Source organism: Piliocolobus tephrosceles, chromosome 9, assembly GCF_002776525.5.
Source record: "Piliocolobus tephrosceles isolate RC106 chromosome 9, ASM277652v3, whole genome shotgun sequence".
Taxonomy (NCBI): Eukaryota; Metazoa; Chordata; class Mammalia; order Primates; family Cercopithecidae; genus Piliocolobus; species Piliocolobus tephrosceles.
In genome coordinates, this window is record NC_045442.1 from 114,877,773 (window position 1) to 114,902,338 (window position 24,566).

A 24,566-nucleotide genomic window follows, 5' to 3' on the forward strand; every position below is an offset into this window, starting at 1 on the left:
GAAAGAAAGAAAGAAAGAAAGAAAAAAGAAATGAGTATTTCAAATATTAAGGGGCACAGAGGCAACTTCCATCACCAGATCAGACCTCCCTCCTGAAGCCAGACCTGAAATGCAACTGCCCGCCTGCCATCTCTACTCGGATGCCTAATAGCGACTTCAACCTCAGCATGTCCCAAACTGGACCTTTCTTCTACCCCCCAAACTGGCTGCTCCAACACCTTCCCTATCTCTGTTGACAACAACTCCATTCTAGCTGCTCAGGCCAAAAACCTCGATCATTATTGACTGCTTTCTTCCTCTGACATTCTACGTTTAACCTATTAGGATAGCACTGGGGCTCAGTCTTCAAAATACAACCAGAATCCAGACCTACCATCACCTCCCATACTACCCTCCAGACCCAAATCACCCTGGTCTCTTGCAGGATCACTGCAATAGATACCAAATTGTTCTATTACAGTCCATTCTATATACTGCAATTAAAGTGCCACCTCCACGCCTAAGTCAGACTAGGTCTCTCTTCTGCTCAGAACCCACCAATGGCTTTCTATTTCCCTCAAAAGTAAAAGCCAAGGCCTTACAGTGGCCCATGAGGCATTCTGTGATCTCTCTCCATGTGGTCTTGCAAAAGCCTCATCTAGAAGAGGAATGGGGCTGAGCGTGGTGGCTCACACCTGTAATTCCAGCACTTTGAGAGGCTGAGGCACGTGGATCACCTGAGGTCAGGAGTTCGAGACCAGCCTGGCCAATATGGTGAAACCCTGACTGTACTGAAAATACAAAAATTCGCCGGTGTGGTGACACGTGCCTGCAGTCCCAGCTGCTCAGGAGGATGAGGCAGGAGAATCGCTTGAACCTGGAAGGCAGAGGTTGCACTGAGCCAAGATCGTGCCACTGCACTCCAGTTTGGGTGACAGAGCGAGACTCTGTCTCAAAAATTAAAAATAAAAATAAAAATAAAAATAAAATAAAATAAAAGAGGAATGGGGAGGTGGCAGGCATGGTGGCTCATGCCTGTGGTCCCAGCTACTTGGAAGGCTGAGTGGGGAGGATTGCTTGAGCCCAGGAGTTCAAGGCTGCAGTGACCTATGATGACACCACTACACTCCAGCTTGGGTGACAGAGTGAGCCCCTGCCTCTAAAAAATGAAATATAAACAACAAAAAATAAAAGCGGAATGGGGACTGTAGGGACCCAATTCTCCAGATGCAATGAAATATAAATGTTACCTACGTTGTAAATGTTAACTGAAGAATGTCACCATAAGCAGAGATGTCTTTCTAGGAGAAGACTAACACTGTTCTATAAGATTCATCCACACATGTAAGTCTCAAAAGTAACCCCTGGCCAGGCACATTGGCTCACTCTGTAATCCCAGCACTTTGGGAAGCCAAGGTGGAAGGATCCCTTGAGCCCAGGAGTTTGAGACTAGCCTTGGAAACAAAGCAAGACCCTGTCTCTACAACAAACTTCCAAAATTAGCAGGGCATGGTGGTGTGTGCCTGTGGTTCCAGTTGCTCAGAAGGCTGAGGTGGGAGGATCATTTGAACCCAGGAGTTCGAGGCTGCAGTGAGCTATGGTCGCACTACTGCACTCCAGCCTGGGACAGAGTGAGACCTTGTCTCAAAAAAAAAAAAAAAAAAAAAGTAATCCCTGTGAATTCTTATCCCGTCGAAAATCTTATGTAAAGGGATGTGACTTTGGGGAAGCTGTTTCCTCTGTAAAAACATTCTTAAAAATTTCACGGTCACATGCGAGGGGAGATTGCTTCAGCAGGGAAGCAATTAGGCTGATATTTTAGACATCAGGAAAATGCAGTTGAAAAAGAGGGGCAAGGCCAGATGCAGTGAGTGGCTCATGCCTGTAATCCCAGCACTTTGGGAGGCCGAGCCTCTGGGAGGGTTGCTTGAGCCCAGGAGTTTGTGACCAAACACAGAGAGACCCTGTCTCTATAACAAAAATAAATAAATAGAAAGAAAAACAGGGGAAGAGAAATTTGCTGTCATTAAAAAACCAAGACATACATACATATATATACAGTTTTTTTTTCTGATTTTTTAACTGACATTTATTGATATGACCTCCTTGGGTAACTAAATATTAATATGAAGGCAATTAAGAAATGAATTCAGCTGTGCACGGTGGCTCATGCCTGTAATCCCAGCACTTTGGGAGGTCAAGGTGGAAGGGTCACTTGAGCTCAGGAATTCCAGACCAGCCTGGGCAACATGGCAAAACCTGCTTTCTAACAAAAATACACACATCAGCCAGGTGAGGGTGGTGCACGCCCATGGTCCCAGCTACTTGGGAGACTGAGGTGGGAGGGTTGTTGGAGATCGGGAAGTCGAGGCTACAGTGAGTCATGATCAAGCCACTGCACTCCAGCCTAGGTGACACAGCAAGCAAGACACAATTCCAAATAAACAAACAAATAAATAATTAAATTAAATTAAATTTAAAAATAAAAATAAAGGGGATGAATTCATTTAAATTATTCTTACTGACAAAGCAAACTGATTGCAAAATCCAGGGGAAGAAAATAGTGTGTGATCACACATATTTTTCAAAGGAAAGTCCTGTAAATAAGTAGAATGTGGTATGAGATATTAATGAGGGGTGGGACGGGAAATAAGAAAATCAACACCTGATAGGCATCAGGTATTTAATATCGCCACAGCTTGTTTAATCCTTACAGAAGCTCTATCAGGAAGGTGTGACTGTCCCCATCTTACAGATGAGGGCTTTAAGTCTCAGAAAGGATAAACTCAGGTCTCAAACTGAAAGAGCTTCAAAAAAACCCAAACTGCTTTTGTGTTCAGAGGCCTGTCCTTAGACCAGGCTGCCCCTCCGGGGTATGAACGCCCCAGGCACCAGGCAGCTCCGTTCCTCCTCCAAGGCACTCACACTCCGGAGACACATTCACCATCACAATGACATCTAGGAACAAGCACCTTGCACCATGAAGGTCTAACAAGGTGACTTACCTATGTGAAATTGACATTCAGCTGGATGGCTTCCAGGGACTGCCAAAGTGCTACTGAAGTTGCATTTATGCAAGTGAATTTCTTTTTCACTTGGAGAGGATTGACCCCAAATGTCAGTATGCTACCACGGGAAAATGAACTCTGTGTGCTGCCCAGCAGATGAGGGTTAAACAGACGTCCTGCCCCTCCCAGTCACCAGTGATCTCACAGCACATCTTGGAAGAGTGGAGGTGCTAACCTCAGCCAGTTTTCTTCATTCTGCATTCCATATCCATGAATAATTCTTGAGAGTTGTTTTTCATTTTATTTTATTTTTTTTGAGATGGAGTCTCGCTCTGTCACACAGGCTGGAGTGCAGTGGCGCGATCTTGGCTCACTACAGCTTCCACCTCCTGGGTTCAAGGCATTCTCCTGCCTCAGCCTTCCGAGTAGTAGGTGGGACTCCAGGTGCCCGCAACTACACCCAGTTAATTTTGTATTTTTAGGAGAGGCGGGGTTCCATCATGTTGGCCAGGCTGCTCTCAAACTCCTGACCTCAGCTGATCCGCCAGCTGATTTGCCTGCCTCGGCCTCCCAAAGTGCTGGGATTACAGGTGTGAGACACTGCGCCCGGCCATCCATGAATGATTCTATTCTTTCTTACTCCAATCTTTCCCAGCTTTTAAGGTAGGTAGTTTTCGATTCTTCCCCTGAAGAGTCAGTGAAGTGATTGTGACGCACAGAAGAGCTACCGCATTTCACACTGAAGAAACGTTCCATCTTCAAGGTGGAAGAAATGATTGCAATGTCATTTACAAAATATCCTGGGATTTCCCAGAAGGAAGATGAGATTTTTGTATCAAGTACTTGTTCATGTCATTCATATGATATCATTTCTTCTGCTGCATATTTTATACTTTTGCTCAACTAGTAAGTAACTTTTCTGTATATAAAAACAGGCATAGATTTAGGGAAAATATATTGCCATCAGCTAAAAAAAAAAAGGTGTCCAAAGTGATTTGGCTCGTTATTTTCAGAATACAGTTATCATTTACCCAGTTTCTTAAGGCTGGTACTATAATGCAAGACAGGTGATTCTATTTTCAACCCCCTTTTATATTCTAGATCTTATCTATATGCTGAGGGGTTTAGTTTAATGTCAAAATATACTCTGTGTGGGAGAAAGGAAGTCTGCATGAAGTGATAATTTAGACAAGGGTCTGTGGACTCCCTAGGTAGAAAGAACTAAGGAGCAGAGGAAAGAATTTGATCCGTGGGTAGGATCAAGATAACGAAAGCACCTACCATTTGTCTTGGGCTTTACAGTTTCAAATAACTCTCAGGTACATTATTTCATTTCACACATTGAAACACACCTTCATAAATTAATTCAGTGAACATCTACTATCAGCTGTCTTGTGCTATTCTCTGTGTTAGGAATATAGACACGAATAAGAAATTTAAGATGCTGTCCCAAGGAACCGAAAGTCTGCAGAAGGTAGATATTTAAGCCAATAATTATAGTTAAATGTGTTAAAAACATTTAAGTACAAATAAATACAAAGTATTACAAAAGAAGAATGAGGCAATTAATTTTTTTCACTTGATCACTTTGACTCATTTGAGTTAAGCCTTAAAGGACACTATTTAGACAAATGTTGGTAGGGTTCCAGATGAACAATCCAGAAAGGCTGGGCATATGGCTTATGCCTATAATCCCAGCACTTTGGGGGCCAAGGCGAGTGGATCACCTGAGGTTAGGAGTTTTGAGACCAGCCTGGCCAACATGAGGAGACCTTGTCTCTACTAAAAATACAAAAATTAGCCAGGCTTGGTGGCAGCTGCCCAGCTAATCCCAGCTACTTGGGAGGCTGAGGTAGGAGAATTGCTGGAACCCAGGAGGCGAAGGCCGCAGTGAGCCAAGATCATGCTACTGTACTCTAGCCTGGGCGACGGTGTGAGATTTTGTCTCAAAAAAAAAAAAAAAAAAAATCCAGAGAACCACCTACTGAGAGGCAAAAAGGGAGCTTGCTGTTCCTGAATATAAGGATGTAGTTTATCAGACAGGAGGGGAGAAGAGAGGGGAATCATCCATCCATCTATCCATCCCTCCATTTAATAAGAAATTGTTACTTGCAATCAGCCATGAGCTGGGAAAACAAACACAAATAACACCAGTCCCGTCTTGGAAGCAGTTCAGTATCTACTACGGAAAACAGACACGGAAACAAATACTTGCTGTAGAGAATTTACCAAGTGTCATGGCAAGAGTGCTACTAGGAACTAGGTTGGCAAGAAGGAGCTATCAAACAGTGCTTGGCTGGTTCTGGAAAAGCTTCATAGAGGAGAAAACCCCTGGTGAATTGCATTTTGAAGAAAGATTCTGCCAGGTAGATAAGGGGAAATAGAACATTCATAGCAGAGAGAAGAGCATGCGTGAGATGCATATAAGGACAACCAATACAGGGCACTCAAAGACATGGTCGGTGTGGCTTTGGCCCAGAGACTGTGTGCATACTAGGAATAACGAGAGAGAAGCTGGAGGGAGGTGAGGGAACCAGAAGACCAAGACCTTTGCCTGAGGCAAAGGTGACCCATTGGAGGGTTTTAAGTCAGGATCAGGGATATAATTAGATTTGCCTTTGGAAAGATCTGGTGGATTGTGGAGGCTAGATCTGGGACCAAAACTAAGGGAGGGATTTGTGTTTGGAGACTTATAATAATTCAAATGATAAATGAGGGGCTGAATTCAGAGAACACCAGAGGAGTGGATAGGAGAGCTTGTATTTGGAGGTCTTTAGGCTAACAGCTGGGTAAATAGCGCTGTTATTAGCCAGATTATGGAGTACAGCAGCAAGCGTGAAGGATGAGGCATTGGCACCACAGGGACAGCCATGCAGGAGGAGAATCATGAGCCTGTCTTGCTTGGGCAACTGATTAGATGTTGGCACCATTAAATAACAAGAACAAGGAGCAGGTTGTGAAATTCACAATAGACTGGTGAAATAGTTATGTCACATAGTAATGTCATTGCAGGAATAAAGAAACTAAAACATGGGTCTTCTTTAAAGTGATCAACAATGCAGGTATTCCAACTCCTAATCCAGTGCCCTTTCCATTGTGCTGAGCTTTGATTTGATTGTAACTCATCAGCCATTTGATTCTGTGAATTCCTTGGGCAAGTGGTGGGCCTGTGAGGGCAGTTCTATGTGGGGTCATGGAGCTAGCTCAGGCACTGACATCTGAAGAATCATAAATTGCATTCCCTGATAAAACTTACAGACTTGATCAAGTATGTTTTAAAAATTGGCCTACAAATAAAATAACAACAGACTTCTTATAGATACAACTGATTTATTGAAAATGTTGAATTTCAATGACTGATCATTAAAAATTGTTTCCCAAAAAAGTGATTCCAGGCCGGGCATGGTGGGCTCACACCTGTAATCCCAGCACTTTGGGAGGCTGAGGTGGATGGATCACTTGAGGTCGAGAGTTTGAGACCAGCCTGGCCAACATGGCAAAACCTTGTCTCTACTAAAAATACAAAATTGGCTGAGCGTGGTAGTGCATGCTTGTAATCTCAGCTACTTAGGAGGCTGGGGCATGAGAATCACTTGAACCTGGGAAGTGGAGGTTGCAGTGAGCTGAGATCGCACCATTGCACTCCAGCCTGGATAAGAGAGCAAGACATCGTCTCAGGAAAAAAAAAAAAAAGTAATTCCAACAAACTTTGTCCTCCTCCCCCTTGAGTTGATCAATTTAGAACCAGTGAATATTTGTACAACTATGTGGAATTCTTATGTTTTTGAAGTTTTTCAACAACTACTTAGAATAATTACTAAACTCAACTAGAATTATACACTTAATTACCTAAAATTAACATTAAAATGTTTATAACGCAATATTTTAAAAAAGCAAATTACCATAATCGAGTGATTATAACCTAATTTACTATACTCTGATTTGATATTAACAGAATTTAAAACATTATTCATGTCTACCTCACACTGCTAATGACAGCTCCACTGCAACTACGAGATCTGAGAAATTCTTAATTGATGGAATTCAACTGATCTCAATTAATTAAAAATAAATTTAAATGTCAAAAATAGAAAGTAAACAGAGATGATATAAGTTTTTAATGTGTGGTCTAAACATTGCCTGTGATTAAAAACATATAATTTGCTACTTCCACTAACAATTTGCCAAGAATTTTAGTTTGATCCAGACTCAAGCCATAAATGACAACATTTGCATTAATATACTAGTTTATGCCCAAATATGTAGGTATTTTAAAGATTTATTTTTTATGGGATTCTTTTTGCATGAAGGCATGACATTTATTGAACAATATTTTTGATACTGGAGAATAACTGGGAATGAAATATAATTTAAAAATTCAGTTTGCTATTATCTATATTTTAACAAGCATCTCCCCCCACCACTTCATTCAGTTCTCTGACTGCTTGGGTCGCTAAAGAAATGTTTAATGACATCATAGGAAGGAATGACGTCACCCTTTCAATATTATGACTTAAGTGTAGGCTTAAGCAAAAGGAACAGATGGCTGCAAGAGAGAAAAACCCTTGTTTAAATTAGACTAAACCCAGAAGTTGGCTCCAAATTACAAAGTGTAATTAAAACTTTATTTTAGAATGCATTTCACAGTTTATACATCCCAGGAAGAGCTTTTCACCATATGAACTCTTCAGCTACCACATAGCACAAAAGAGGCTGCGTTTTTCATGTAAGGCGATACACGGTTCAGGGAATGATGGTATTGAGGAGAGTGAAGATAAATCTCATAGACATGGCAATCCTATTTGTTAAAATGTCACATTTCATGGGAATGGTGTCAGAGTCATGAAAAATTGCTTTAGAAAAAAATTACTAGTGGAAGGCTTTGGTGGGTAGAATGTACTGCATAGAGCACATGGCCAGCGCTTCCCTTTCACCTGGAAGGCAGGTCTGCCCAAAACAGTATAATTTGGGATACTCCATAATTAATTATTAATTATCACCATAACTTTATTGCATTTTATTTGGGACTATTTATGAATATAAAGAATTTTGGTGCATTTCACTTTGTCAAATGTTTGCCTGGATTTCTCTCTCTCTCCTTTTTTTCCTTCTTTCTCTCCTTTCTTTCTCCCTCCCTCCCCTTCCTTCCTTTCTGCCTCCCTTCCTCCCCCTTTCCCTTTCTTCCTTCCATAGGTTCTACATGTTGAGAGAAAATACATAGTAAGCAATAATTAGGGCAGGGGTGGGGAAAATTTGCATAACACTTTAGGGTTAAAAATCATTTTTCTGGCCAGTTCAGTGGTTACGCCTGTAACCCCAGCATTCTGGGAGGCTGAAGCAGGAGGATCGCTTGAGGCAGGAGTTCAAAATTAATTTGGGACACAGCAAGTCCCTGTGTCTTTTATTCTTAAAAATTTTTTTTAAAAATTGTTTTTAAGAATAAAAGAAACTCAGCGCCATATTCACAGGATTTTAGATGTTACAAACAAATACATGCACATAGCATTCCAATTGTTCTTAAACACCACTGTACTACTTAACTATATCAAGATGTTTTGCTCAATTTCAGTTTGTCAAACATTTGCTTGGAATTGTTTTTGAATGACTTCCCATTAATTCACGAATATTCACAGGGATTAAATTGTGTAAGTTCCAAGGAAACCACATAATTATTTTTTGTGGCTTTTCACAGAAAACCTTAAGGTTAAAAATCACCATAATTATAATTAAATAATGACTTTGAAGACAGAGAGTGGGCTGTTCTTCAGGCTACAGCCCGGCGTCTGCTATATGGTAACTAGACACGCAAATATTTGTGGAACAAATGAATGATGTGATATCCCACTCTCTTATTTCACCTAATTAAGAGCATGAAAAAAAAATCAAAATTATATCTTTCCAAGAGTTTGGCCAATTTGGCAAGAAAGATCAGAAACAAACGGAATAAAATGTGCTGTTGGCCAGTTCCCTAAACCCTTCCCTCTTGTTGTCGTTCAGAAACCCTTAGGTCAATTCCTCTACCTTCCTCAGTCAGGAATTTTCAAAGACAGTGATGTGCTATTTTCCTTCACTTAATTATCATTGTGCCCTTAATCAAACTCTAGGCCCTGGATTTCTATCAAAGCCCTTTGGCTTGTTAAATAGATAACCAAGTAGAAAAAAGAGTCAGGTACCACACCTGTCTATTGCCCCTCCAGGGGGGTAAAAAATTTAATCAGTAACTAGTTGCTACCCAAATACCTGCCAGCCATGCTGTTTTACTCAGCTTTCATTGGTAAATAATTTTGTTGTCATAAAAGTACCTATGGCTACTCTAATAGTCCATTAAGGATAAAATCTCCTTGAAGATGAATGGCAAAAAGGACATATGTGGGTTTTTTCAATTGCATCTAGCCTATATTAGACTGGAGGCCAAGGCAGTGCTATCATTACACGTCACCTGGACATGTGGGTAGAGTTTTAACAGGTAGTAAAATTATAATAAATGATTGAAAGGCAGAAAGCCTTCATAGATTAAGATCAAGCAGGAACCCTTAGGTGCCGGTGCTCTTTTCCAATAAATGTTGACTTTGGGTGGCTGTAACCATCAAGGGCGGTCCCCTGCAATGTTCCCTAGGGTTAAATTCACAGCAGCCAACAGGCCCACGTTTCTTAAAGGGAACAGATGGTTAGGGGAGGGCCTAGACACAGAAGCAGATTTATCTTGTCAGGCTGTTATCTCCTAGTAAATGACCTTAAGCAGGTCACCAATGGTCACATGACAACAATGTAGTTCAGAGGTCTCCTAAGGTGATGGCCATTCATTAACTCTTCCCTCTCCGGGTCCCAGATGCCCCTTTTGGATAGCCATGTAGCAATCTGTTGTTGTTGTCGCAATGTATGTATGTGTGTGTGTGCGCACCCACACAAATGCATGAATCCTTATGAAGACTGTACATCTTCAAAAATATTTACCTACTTCAGTGTGATTGGGAGCATACTGTAATATTTCACTGTGTATACTCAGATGATGGAAATACTACTATAAAGGGGAAAAATAAACTAGTCATGGGTAGGTAAGACTGAGGGTGAGCCCCATTGGAGAGTCCCAGCATTCTGGAGGGCTCTGAAGCAGAGCCACTGCCTGATTATCTCCCAGACACAGGATAGCTTCAGAGCCTTGTTTCGGTTTTTCATGTCTGAAAACGCATGATGGGGGAAATGAAATGATTTGCCATTTTGTCTTGGTTTTTATTTTTTGGAGGCCTTGTTTTGAGGATGCGCGTCTGTTTTGTGAGGCTTCTGTGCATTTCGTTGCATGAAATACATGCCCTTTGTGATTTGTCCCCATTACAGAAAGCTGAAGTCCTTGGCCTTTCAGTACGACTCAGATAGTATGCCCAGCCCTGCAGACCTCAGAGAGTCTGTGAGAGGCTGACCCAGTCAGACTTCAGCATGGCCACTGTCTTGCTGTGAGCAGCCACTTCAAAGAGCTAACGATGCCTGCATCTGCCTCCCTGATTATTTTTTTTCTGTTACTTTATTTGGTATGTGTTTCCAAATGCACTGCTCCTTCTAAAGTCATGTTCCCTAGCTGCCTCCCTACTGAAATGCTCATACTTTCATGTATGTCTTTTTCATGCACTGGAACCCTGAATAATCCATCAGATAGGTACGGAATGGATGGCTGCTCTAGCGATGGTCTCAGAATTTTCTAGAATGTTCTGAGTTTGATGTCAGGTCAACCTTTCCATTCTGTTCTGAGTCATTCTAGAGAGATATATTGAAACTGCAGCCAAATGGAAATCTGGTAATGTATCTTTATTGTTTAACAGAAAAAAAATACATATGTGTGTATATATATCAATATATACATATGTGTATATATAGGTGTAGTGTATACATATATGTATATCACTAGGCAATAAAGAAAACATTTGCAATTTATATATTGTTTGATTTTATGAGCAGAGAAATACTACTGTGGTAGAAGCAAAGGTTTATTTCACATTTTCCAATGAAAGCTTGTTTTCTATTTGTGCCAAGCATAATTTTCTAACTTACATACATGTCTAAGTGTAAATAGATGGAGATAGAAAGATTCTTCTTTACGAATCATCTTGAGCCAGTTTCAAGCAGTATGGCAGACTAGATGTTCACAGAAAACCTTTCCAGCAGAATGCATGTAAAATACTACATTATACTGAAGAGAGGGAAAAAAAAAACACCCTATTTTGAAATGCTTGGTTTAGCTGGTGGGAAAGTAACACTTACTTGCTCGGGGGACAGAGACAACAAGAGAGCTGAGAAAATGAGGAATAAAGTGAGACCTAGAGCTAGCATTTGCCTAAAAGGTATTAATGAGCCAAGTAAGACAGAGCTTGGACTTGAACCAAGTGGGAGATCAGACTGGAGACATATAAAGGGCTACTCCCTTTATATGGAAGGCAACACACCCTTGAGGATGAAGTAGGTAAAAACTTGGTCCACAAACAGGTTTTGGAGATTACAGATGGTCCCTGGTTAGTTTGCCTTAATGCTTTTTGGACTTTACAATGGCGTGAATGCAATACACATTCACTAGAAACCGTACTTCAAGTACCCAGATAAACATTCTGTTTTCCACTTTCAAGACAGTATTCAATAAATTACATGAGCTGTTCAACACCTTATTACAAAATAGTCTTTGCGTTAGATGATTCTGCAGAACTGTAGGCTAATATAAGTGTTCTGAGCATGTTTAAGGTAGGCTACCTTAAGCTGTGGTGTTCAGTAGATTAGGTATATAAAATGCACTTTCAACTTATAATATTTTTGACTTACAATGGCTTTATTGGAACATAACCCATTATAAGTCAAGGGGTATCTGTATATATCTTTCTCAGTTTTGGCTTCCAGTGAAAGGAAGGTAAGTTGAGAAAAAGTCTCCCTTGAGAATCCACAGCCCCATTCCTGCACTTGCCGAGCTGAGGGGTCAGAATTCATAGCACCTGTGTGGGTCTAAGTCTCTCAAGTCTAAAATTTAGTTTAAACAGTCACAAAAAGCGTTATGTGATTCCATCTACATGAGGTACCTAGAGTAGTCAAATTGACAGAGACAGAAAGTAGAATGGCGTTTGTCACAGGCCATGGGGAGTGAATACACTCAACATTACTGAACCGTACATTTCAAAATGTTTAAAAGATGATACATTTTATGTTATGTACATTTTACCACAATTAAAAAATTTAGTATAAAGTTTCCCACATAGGTAGTGCCACAACTGCCTACCAGAAATAAAAAATAAATAACCAAAAAAAAAAAAAACAGGGATAAGGGGAAACCAATTTAACACTCATAATAATTTCCAAGAAGTCTGATCTCACAACAAAAAATTCTACTCTAAAACATAAGGAAATAACCTCATATCAATGACAGACAGAAGAACTAGTAAACTACATCAGAGTAAAAAAAAGGCAGCAGAAATTAGATTTATCAATTACAAATTTTACACTGTATGTTTAATATTTTTTAAGGTTGCATTGAAACCATGTTGAAAGGAAAATAAATGATCAAAATTAACCAAGCAGATTTGAAAAGTAACCAACTAGAACTTAGTAGGTAACAGAAAAAACTATACAGTTCTCAATATTATAAACCAAATAAATTGGCTAAGCAACAGATTGATTCTGTTGGAAAGAGAAGTATTAAATAAGAAGATCGAACTGAAGAAATTACAGCTCAGTGATGCATGTGGATGGAAATACCAAACAGATGTTAAGAGATACAGAGTACAGGTAAGAAAGCCCTACATATACCAAACTGGAGTTTGTGATACAGATGATAAATAACATGTGAGTGAAACAATATTTAAAGAGATAATGGCCGAGGCTTTTCAGAAACAATGAAAGATACATCCTTACATTGAGGAATCCCAAGGAATGCCAAGCATGCAATTAAAAGAAATTTGTGACCAGGTACAATGGCTCATGCCTATAGTCCCAGAACTTTGGGAGGCCAAGGTGAGTGACTTGCTTGAGCTCAGAAGTTTGACCAGCCTGGGCAACAGGGAGAGAACCCATCTCTACAAAAAATATAAAAATTAGCCAGGTGTGGAGGCACATGCCTGTAGTCTCAGCTTCTTGGGAGGCTGAGGTGGGAGGATCCCTTGAACTTGGGATGTTGAGGCTGCAGTGAGCCAAAATCATGCCACATCACTCCAGCCTGGGCAACAGAGAGAGAGACTCTCTCTCTCTCTCCATATAAATATATATATACACACACATACATATATACACACACATATATATATTTAAATTAGTAGAAATGCAGAATACTTGAACAACATGATAAACAATTACGTTCTAATAGATACATAGAACACTTATACTGTGTAATAACTGCAGAATGCAATGCTTTTAAGAATCTAAAACATTTTATAAAATTTAAAATTATTAGTGTAATACATTTTTGAAGGTATGACATACTTCACAATGTTTAAAAAGTATCATCATTACTGAATAAATGTGCTACATATATCTCATATCATACAAGGCAACATTATAAAATACATTGTTTTAAATTCAATTAAGCTGTCCAAGATCTTACACCAATGAGAGTCAGAATTTAAAGTTCTCACTGGGTCCGAAGAGTCTAGTTTTCACAGCCTGATGCATTGGCCCTGTGACCATTATAGAAGCCCGCCTCTATCTTATCAGTGCAACCAGAAGATTCCTGAAGATAGCCAAGTATGGATCTTGATAACAACCTGGTTGCCAGGAGAATTGCCTTTAATCCTATTGTGCCTCAGTTTCCCCATTAATGCTGACTTCTCTGTTCTGCTATAACTACACCTATTTATATTTCCTGTACATGATTTTACAATATTTTTTATTAAGTAGAAGAATTTTTTTGTTGTTGTTGTTGAAACAGGGTCTTGCTCTGTTGCCGAGGCTGGAATGTAGCGGTGTGATCATGGTTCACTACAGCCTCATAAGGAGAGGCATTTTATCAATACATTTTGTAGGACTGTTAGTTTATTAAGTAGCAATGTGTCCGGTCTGATAATCAGGATTTATCAATATGTGAATATGGCTTTACTCCAATAGGCAAGATAGAAGTACCTGTAATATATTTTTAGTCTCACTGGTGCTGTATTAATTCTGTAATAAATTCAATTTAAGGCTAATGAATAGCCTTAGCAACACTGTTAGACTTGTTCATAAAATCAACAGCAGCTGGCATTTCTTCATTTAGTCATTTGCTTTACTGTCCCCTATGCATCTAAAATAATATGCAGGGATTAAATGGTGAACTCCAACAAGATACGTCCACATTCTAACTCTTGGAACCTCTGAAAGTGACATTATTTGCGGAAAAGGTCTTTGCAGATATAATTAAGTAAATGATCTGAGATCGTTCTGGATTATCTGGACGGGCCATAAATCCAATGGCAACTGTTGTTGTAACAAAGAGAGGAGAAGACATAGACAGTGAGGAAAAGGCTATGCGAAGACAGAGGCAAAAACTGTAGTTATGCAGCCACGAACCACGGAACAGCTGGATCTCAGGCTACGGAAGAAGCAAGGAAAGATTCTCCCTGCAGCCTTTGGAGGAAGCAGGGCCCCGACAATGTTTCATTTCAGACTTCTGGCCTCCAGAACTTTGAGAGACTTTGAGAGACTAAATTTCTGTTGTTTAGGGGCACCCAGTTTGTTAGAATTTGTTACAAGAGCAATAGGAAACTAATACATAATACCACCCAACACATACTATTATTTTTTATAATTGTATTTTCCAAAATTCAGATGATTCAAACCACAAGTGACACAAATGTGAACATATGTATTTGTGGTTTTCTTCTCTGGGTGAAATCATTGACTTTCCCTCCCTTTATATTTGTGACAACTTTATTACTCCAACTACTGGTAAACACTGAGCAAGTGGAATTGGCAGCTACTTTGATATCATCCCATGAGACAAAGAAATGAAGTAGACGGTGACACCTATTATGAGTTATAAAGGATTGAATAAATTAAACAAAATGACTTATGCAAAATACCTTAGGCAAAATACCTAGGATACTATCTGACACAGAGAGGCACAAAAATGGCAGCACTGACTTTTATTAATGTCAGTTGTAAAACTTTATAAATACTACCTTCCATATAGTTAGTGGTTTTCTCTACATGATTAGTATTATATCGACGGATTACTGTAGATTCGTAATTTGATCATGTATTAATTATATGGTGGTTTGCATCCATTTGTAAGATAGCCTGCTTACCTATCCAGATGTGACATGACTGTTTTAGAGATGTCTGCACCTGCTTCTTGCAATATTCGGATAATCTGAAATGGTGCCCTGGAGCTCCGTCCAGGATGGATAATAACAGGACAACCAAGCTGAGCCTGGGCATGAGCTGTGGCCTGAAGAACCCTTTTTTCACTCTCAGTCAAAGGCCAGGAACAACCAATTTCTCCAATAACACCACACTTAATACTGGTTCCATCAGCTCCATGGAGAATTTCATTCATAAGGACATCCGTAAGCTAAGGAAGAGTGAGAAGGAACATATTCTATAGGTTGTGAAATTTATCAAAATCGATCCACCACAGTACGTGAATGAATTTATTTATTTAGTCATTCATTCTTTAAAAAATGTATTCAATAGTTATCAATCAATGAAAAAAGCATTTTGCTGGCCAAATCACAAATCAACAAGTTACACTAAATCCAGGATTAGATAATATCACACTGTGATTATTTAACAAGAAACGTGTAGCTTTAGGAAGCTGGAGGGGGACAAAGTGACTTAATGAGAGTACATTCAGAGTGAAGGAAAAAAATCTATAACTTAACCTGGGGAGCAGCATCTTGAATATAGAAAGACCGCCAATGAATCGAATCTATGTCCCATGTATCAAGTCATTCTTTTTCTTTCTTCTTTTTTTTTTTTTTTTTTTTTTTAAAGAGGCAGAGGTCGCACCATGTTACTCAGGCTGGACTTGAACTCCTGAGATCAAGGGCTCCTCCTATCTCAGGCTTCCAAGGAGCTAGGACTACAGGCTCGCATCACCGCACAAGGCTTCAAGAAATGCTTTAATTCTCTCCTCTTCATTCAGCCTTTTATCATAGACAGCATAGAAAAGTCACAGCACACTATACTACTATGGCACTTTTTGGTTCATATGCATAGTTACCACGAAGAGTGGTTGGAAGAATGTATAATACTCATCATCAGCATAGTCTTTAAATAACATAAATATATTTTAAGAAATAAAGTCCTGGTTGGAAAATAATGCAGATAAAATTTTGAAATACAAAATATTCTAGAGAGTAAGTGATCTTTTGCAAAGACTGAGCTGACACCCTATGCCTGTCATGCAGGTAATGGAAGATACATATGAATATATACATATATGTGTAAACATGTATAAATAGATACATGTGTGTTTAGAAAGAGAACACATACAGGTGCAAAAAAAAGTTTTGCAGCTCATTCTTTTTATCCCTAAACAATTTACTTCCTTCTACCCATTCTTGCTTAAGACCATATTATGTCAAAACACAGGGGAATGAATTTTCTTCCACATCTCCTGTTTTGTGAAAGGAGAGTGAAACATACTCACAAATGTGCCAAGTCTCTGCCTGCCAAGTTTCACCCTACAGTGAATCTTCATTGCTGGTTATTATAAAATCCTGGGTGAAAGAAATCGAGGTAGCATAACTGAAAGTGGAAAAGTGAGGTTTACAAATAGACTGTGGTGCCAATACTGAGGACAGATACGATATACACAAATCTAACTATTACCATGTTGGATTTTCCAACGACCAGTGCATTAAGATCTCTTCTCTTGACACTTATTATTATTATTTTCTTTTTTCTTTACCACAAGGCTTGCTTGCAAAATTGGCACTTTCTTTATGAAATACAGTATTACTAATTGGGGTCCCAATTGGCAGATGTCCTGGCTAGCTAGCAAATTTCTGTAGCATGCCCAGCTACCTCTGAACCCAGGGCATTTGCAAGGTTCTGGCTGTTCTGAATTTATGAACAAATATTGTCAAAGAACTTAGGTTTTTTACCTGCTCCACTGACATGGCTCTGGTCTCTGAGGAGTGAGTTGCATCCACATAAAACCCAGCTCCGGATATGATATGGACGCCAGTCTCTTCTGCAAGCCTCTTCAACGTCTGCGTGTCTCGGCTAATCCCAGTGGTTGTGTTCTCCACCAAAGCCCCTCCACCATTAGCTTTAAAATACAACAATTCTTCCTTTATGGCTTCTGTCTCCTGATTCAACTGAAGGTTTTCTTTATGGGAATAGGTGTTTTTCTGAATCCAATATAAATTTTTCATCATGATCGGTTCTTTGGAAATAGCTTCCTGGCACGGGGGAGGTGGACAGTAACAGCAGTCGAAGGTCATGGCCAAGTGTTCATGGGTGAGGGTGCGGCCCAGTTTGCTTGGCTCTACAAGGCCCAAAACTGTTTGGACTTTTCCACTTAAGGAAGACATTTCTGATGGTACCATCAAGAGATGTTCTAAAAAGAGGATTTTTTTTTTTTCTAAAAACAAACAAACAACTACAATCAGAAAATTTAACACACACATAAACTCTTGTCCGTAGGGGGTGGGAGGCTGTGAACATATACCCATGTACGAAGGCAAATCAATAAAACTAGAGATGCGATCTCACTTCCAATCCTGCCGACGTCAGCATCTATCCCCACTGCAGATCTAAGTGACATGTGTGGTGTTCACTGCCTCCCACCCCTTCCACTGGGAGTCCTCTGCCTGAGTTAGTCCTAACCTTATCTACTGGAACTATTCTTTGATATTTAGTTCATTTTTCTTTAACTTAATTGTATCTCTTAGTCATGGCTATGCACTCTTGGATAAATCAATAGTAATTGTAATTTTAAAAAATTATTCAGAATCAATAACTTACATCCAAACTAACCATGTATCAGTACGGTTTCATTTGTCACTTTTTAGCTAAATTAAGTATTCTTTTTGAGAGACTGTCCTGCTCTGTTGCCCAGGTTGGAGTGTAGTGGTGCGATCTCAGCTCACTGCAACATCCACCTCCGCCTCCCGGGTTCAAGGGATTCTCCTGCCTCAGCCTCCCGAATAGCTGGGACTATAGGCACGTGCCACCAAGCCTGGCTAATTTCTGTATTTTTAGTAGAGACAGGGTTTCCCTTTGTTGGCCAGGCTGGTCTTGAACTCCTGACCTCAGGTGATCTGCCTGCCTCGGCCTCCCAAAGTGCTTGGATTACAAGTGTGAGTCACCGCGCCTGGCCACAACTGATCTTTCTACTGTTCATCCACTACCCAAGCAAACAAATTCCTGCTGAAGGTCCATTATGTGCCAGAAATTAGAGCCATAAAGATACAAAAGACAAGATCTCTGACTCACATGACTTCATAGAATATGCCCCTCCCCAAAACAACTGAGGAGCACACTTACGTTGAACAATGAAATAACAAAAATAAATGAACCTCTTCACTTTGAATGCTTAATTTTCTAGGGCACACAGACACACACTTCAAAAATACTGAAAAGCAAAGATTCTCAGCCATCATGAAAGCGATTGTGATTTACTGAAATTGAAATCAGCTATCTCTAAAAAGAGCAAAGCCCTCGCTATCCTCGATTTGCTTTCATTTGTAGCACAAATTAAGTGTTCACCAATGTCTATCAGTGACACCAAGAACCCCGATTCCAGTGCTTTCCTTTAAAAGTACATTTCCTTTTAAAAAATTTGTTTAAATTAAAAACTAAATGGCCAGGTGCAGTGGCTCATGCCTATAATCCCAGCACTTTGGGATACTGGGGTGGGAGGATCATATAAGGCCAGGAGTTTGAGACCAGCCTGGCCAATATGGTGAAACCCCATCTCTACTAAAAGTGCAAAAATGTGTGGACCATGGCGGAGCGTGCCTGTAATCCTAGCTACTTGGGAGGCTGAGGCAGAAGAATTGCTTGAACCCAGGAGGCGGAGGTTGCAATGAGCCGAGATTGCGCCACTGCACTCCAGTCTGGGAAACAGAGCAAGATTATGTCTCAAAAAAAAATTTTTTTTTAAGTACATTTCCTAAATGAAGGGTTTATAAAGGAACAAGAGCTACTGAAAATGGTGAGGGCAAACTCCTGCGTGGCCAAGAGCAAAATCAGGACTTGAGTCCCACACTCTGGGAACTGAAGAAAAGGAGCATCACGTGTTTCTAAGCCCTCAAACTGTTCCTTCAAATGACATTCTGAAGTCATCATTTCCCCCATATCCCTTGAAAGCCTTCTTTGACTTCCATTTCTGTCATCTGTAAATTAAAATAACCAAGCACATTTCACAGACTGTCATCAAAATAAATTAGATACCACAGGTAAAAATATCCGTAGACGCGTTTGGCGCACAGCCCATATTCAACAAATAGTAGCTTTGTTCTGCGAATTCTAGGAACTATTTACGTATTTCCTAGGTTATTTCTTTTCAGAGGAAGTGGCTGATGAGAGGGGAGGTGATTCGGGGGAACAACAGGAAAATCTGTGAAGGGTACAGTACACACGTAAGACAAAGTGAAAACAACATCAGAGCTCAGAGGGTGACAGAATTGTAGGCCAATTCATAGCAAGCCACTGCAATTATCTGGAACTCAGGTGTTTGACATATAGTGGCTCATAAGGCATAAATGATGGATTTAGACTTCTGGACAGAACTTAGGACTTGTGGCTAACATGGCCATTGATTTTGCTTGATAGTGCCCTTCTGGAAGCTTCTATCAGCTAGGCAATTCAAACGGTGGCTAGGAGAAAAGCAGGCAGTGTCTGTTCAGAGAATCACCATACAGCTGCCAGGCACTATCCAGGGCAATATTTTCCATTAATGATGGATAGGAATTTACTGTTCAATGTCTTATTTCCTGCTACTGAGAACAAGGAGTATGCAGTTCATACCTTCCGTTGATGAAATTGCAGTACCATTAATAATAGATGCAAGCTTCCATATGGGTTAATTTGCCGTTTCTTTCCTTCTGGCTGACCATATCACAGACGTGTTCCAGGGAGTTACAGAGGGGCAGAAACTGAGCTAAATTGATAAAATGCTATCACTTTTGCTAGAAAAGTACCAAACTGCATATTTAATTGATGTATATTTGAAAGAGCAATGTTGGTACGTTTCAAGCTCACAAGCTGTGAGTCTTTCTACAAAAAAAAAAAAAGAAAATCACTTAAGAAATGTCATGCCTTCTGGGAAATTCCTCTAATGCTCTCAGGCAGAACTGGCTGGCACTTCCTATGATCACACACAATGTAACCTCCACTCAAAGGATAAGCAACGATTAAAGAACAAACTGTAGCCAACATTGCTCTAAGCTAGAATGTCTTTGAGTGGGGTGAGTGTGTATCTCAAATGCACGCTTCCTGTGCAGTGAGGGAACCCTTTTCCGTCTGCATCAGCCTGGAGGTTGCTTTCTTCTCAACATACAGGCAAGAGGCTATTCATGGCCTTCCCCCATAGAGAAGAGAGCTCCCAGAACAAAGAGAAAGGTAAGGAACGATGAGAGCAGCTATACCCAATGGTGCAAACAGAGTGACTACCAACAAACAAAGCAGGCTTCTGGCATTTTCCAGAGCATGCCTGAGAAGCTTAAGCACCACATACACCGGCACAGAAGCTAGTGAGAAAGTGGGCAGCTAGAGCTATAAACACATGGTTCAAAAGTTCTGTTGCACTTCAAATGTGAAATTTGAACAACCTGAGAGACTGAGGATAGACTGCAATTACTATTACAGCCTAGCTAAGGGGAACAACCTTTCTAATTCTGACGGATCTAGAACTGCAAAAGAACAGAAGACTTTAAAGACAAAAAAAAAAAAAAAGGGGACAAGAGAAGAGAATCAGAGGACAGTCCTCCAACACAGCTGAAAGCCAGAAACGATAAATAGAATTTGTCTTACTTAAAATATGCATGTTTAAAATATGCATATTTTAAAAATCTATGCATAAATCAACTTCCATAAAATATTTAGACAATTCACCTAATTGTTGAAGATTTGGTGTGCAGGACGGTAGCTTGGGGGCAAATTTAGTTTAGTTTCACTGAGAGTTCCTCACAGCTATTTCACCCTCGCCATTATACTTAAGATGATTCTGTCTATGTAGATTGAATATATTTTTCAGTGGCATGTTGAATTTCAGAGGGTAGGACTTTCCAGAACTCTATTTTACCTGTGAATGAGGAGAGCTTCTCTTGACTGCAATACACCGTCTTTATTTCATAAACATAGGCACTTCTCCCACCCTGACTCGGTTATACTCAGCCCTCGACCTGGCTGAAGGTACTTGTCTAACAATTTTAAATGCAATGGTCAAATTAGGTCAGGCATAGTGGCTCATGCCTGCAATCCAAACACTTTGGGAGGTTGAGGCTGGCAGATCACTTGAGCCGGGGAGTTTGAGACCAGCCTGGCCAGCATGGTGAAACCCCGTCTCTATAAAAAATACAACAATTAGCCAGGCACGCGCCTGTCATCACAGCTACTCGGGAGGCTGAGGCAGGAGAATTGTTTCAACCTGGGAGGTGGAGGTTGCCGTGAGCCAAGATTGTGCCACTGCACTCTAGCCTGGACAACAGAGCGAGACTCCATCTCCCACCCCCGCCCAAAAAAAAAAAAAAACCAATAGTCAAATAGTCAAATTAGAAAATTGAGTTTTGGTGGATCAGTTTTCAGTTGACTTTCTCAACTCCTCCCCCAACCACGAAAGGTCTCATTCTTATCATACATTCCTTGTTTCATTTTACTCACAGTATTAGGTTGGTGCTAATGTAATCACAGTCTTTGCCATTGAAAGTAATGGTAAAAACTGCAATTACTTTTGCACCAACCTAATAGTTTTGTGGCTCTGAACAAACCCTAACTGACAAAAAAAGAAAAAAAAAAGGGGGAAAGGCATCTCAGGGATTTATGCAGACGATATGAAGTGAAGAGCCTGGCAGCCATATACGAATGGATGAAGGGAGGGGGCCTGCTGTACCTGCAGGGCGTCCCATAGGATGTCGCTATTATCCAGAAAAAAATCAGGTAGTGTCTTGTCTGAGATGACACCAGTGGAGATGGCAAGAAACCAGAAGCAATAGGAGGCAGAGCAGATGGAACTTTCTGACTGGACTTGCTGGTACTATAAAAGTATCCTCCAAATAAATGGACTTCTAAGAAAAAAGTGCTGTCTGGCCCAAATAGATGAGCAGTTCTATTTTTTGAAGTGTTATATCACAGAGCGTGGCTGCACTCTAGAAACACTGCACTTAACACTGACATTTGATTTGTGACAAAAATATTTTTTAAATGCATCTTTTTTTTTTTTTTTTAAGCTTGTTTGAATACTTCCATTGTGCATACAGGTTCAGACCTGCAACATGTCTTCTTTGAAGCCGCCCGGGCCTGGACGCTGACCAATGGTGACACCAGGAGTTCCTCCTTGGACACAGTCACCATGCTTCTACTTTCTCAGATATTTATGGCGTAATGGCCCTACTGCATGTGGATTTATAACTTTTAATATTAAACACTGTCAAAAGAATCAATAACCATGCCTGAATGAAGAGAAAGAAATCCCAGCACTTCAGGATACAGAGCAATAATGGGACACAGCAAGTTCTTTAAACTGTGACATAAATAAAGCAAAACCGCTCACCGATACAAATGAGCAGCTTGTCGTTGGAGGAAAATGTTGGGTTTCATTCCCAACCTTTTTTTTTTTTTCTTTTTTCAAATTGACTAAGAATGTAAGAAGAAAACGTGAGGAAATTTACAAATTCTAAACAATTACAACGACTATGGCAGTGATGCACCCAGCAAGTGACAGAGCTGGGAAAAGACCTTTGCACACAGGTCAGCCTGGGAAAAGTCCCCTCCTCTGTGTCAGCTCAGGCTTTCGCCATCCTGCGTTCCCTGATATGAGCCATTCATCTTAAACTGATAAGTAAATCCATTGAAGCCATTCAAAAACCCAGGAAACACATCGGGCTCCTTGAATGAAAAAATCAGCTTGTGGCTTCATTAACTCTTCAATTTAACATGGGTCAGTCAACCTCAAGTCACCAGGGTTGAGTAGATGGCCTTTGTGTAGACTGTGGTCTACAAACTTGTAACTAGTACCACTGGCTTCCCAAATTTCTCTGTTTAGTAGCCAACTGAAAATATGGTTTTTTTTTGTTTGTTTAAAATGGGGCTGGGCACGGTGGCTCACGCCTGTAATCCCAGCACTTTGGGAGGCTGAGACGGGCAAATCATCTGAGGTCAGGAGTTCAAGACCAGCCTGGCCAACAGAGTAAAACCCCATCTCTACTAAAAATACAAACATTAGTCAGCTGTGGTGGCAGGTGCCTGTAATCCCAGCTACTCACGATGCTGAGGCAGGAGAATCGCTTGAACCCGGGAGGCAGAGGTTGCAGCGAGCCGAAATCATGCCATTGCACTCTTGCCTGAGCAAGAAGAGCAAAACTCCGACTCCAAAAGAAAAAAAAAAAAAAAAAAAAAAAAGGAAACGTGGGAGGAAAAGGGAGAGGGAGGAAGAAAAGAGTATTTCAACCCAGATCGAAATGCAACATTACTCACTATAGTAACATCCTAGAGTTGGGACAAGTGCAATATTATTGTCAAGATGCTGTCGGAATAACTGACCTTTAAATTTTACTTAATTTGAAAAACGGAGATCTCATCTCTGCCCTTTTCATTCTCAGAAGGTTCCACACTCAATGCCTTGAGAATGTCTGATGTAAAATTCTTGATTTTGCTAGCAACATATATTCCTGAGAGTGAAACATACACCAAGCTACTGGAATACAACGGTTATCACTTGCTCTTCTTCATAAAGAACTGTCCACGTTGAAGCCCATCCTCTGATTTTTCTAGAGGGGACTTTCTGTCCCGTGGAACCCTAGTCATAGCTTGCCTCCCAGAAATAGCAATACTTCGAGCCAGCTGCACAACTGGTCTTTAGCTATATGTGATCAGTAAAGTGCTTAAAATTTGTATTAGTTTTAAGTCCTGGCAAACCATAGACAGATGTTTTAAACATGGAAAATATCTATATTCCTCTCACAGTTTCATCCGGAAGGCTATTCTTGAGGTGCTGTGGTCTAGTTGGTAAAATGATGGGTTCAGAGGCAAGAATTCATGGCTCTTCACTAAATAGCTGTGTGGGTTTGGGCAACTTAGTTAACTACTCCACACATGTTTTTCCCGTCTGTGAAATGAAGGGGTTGACCAGGTAACTTCCAGATGGCATCCACGCATCTGTGATTCCTTTAACTTGAAATGGGTATTATTGACCGTCTATAGATCATTAACTAACAATGAAAGCTATACTTTCAGAATGGATTTTTAAATGTATATTTTAGGCTGGGCGCAGCAGCTCACGCCTATAGTCCCAACACTTTGGGAGGCCGAGATGGGTAGATCATTTGAGGTCAGGAGTTCAAGACTAGCCTGGCCAACATGGTGAAACCCCATCTCTAATAAAAAATAAAATAAAATGTATATTTTATATGCATGTGCAGACATCTATCTATCTATCTATCTATCTATCTATCTATCTATCTATCTATC

The 24,566-nt window shown here is 40.3% G+C and overlaps 1 protein-coding gene across 1 annotated transcript in view; it reads right to left on the reverse strand.

Annotated features, from left to right (window-relative positions):
- The window catches only part of PTER (phosphotriesterase related), a 41,911-nt gene that overhangs the window by 12,853 nt on the left and 4,492 nt on the right, over positions 1–24,566 (reverse strand). Inside the window, exons 2-3 of the mRNA XM_031936211.1 lie at positions 17,036–17,517; positions 15,233–15,498 (exon numbers count right to left, since the gene is read on the reverse strand). Of these exons, the coding sequence (XP_031792071.1) occupies positions 15,233–15,498; positions 17,036–17,517 (748 nt within the window). The remainder of the gene's footprint in view (positions 1–15,232; positions 15,499–17,035; positions 17,518–24,566) is intronic.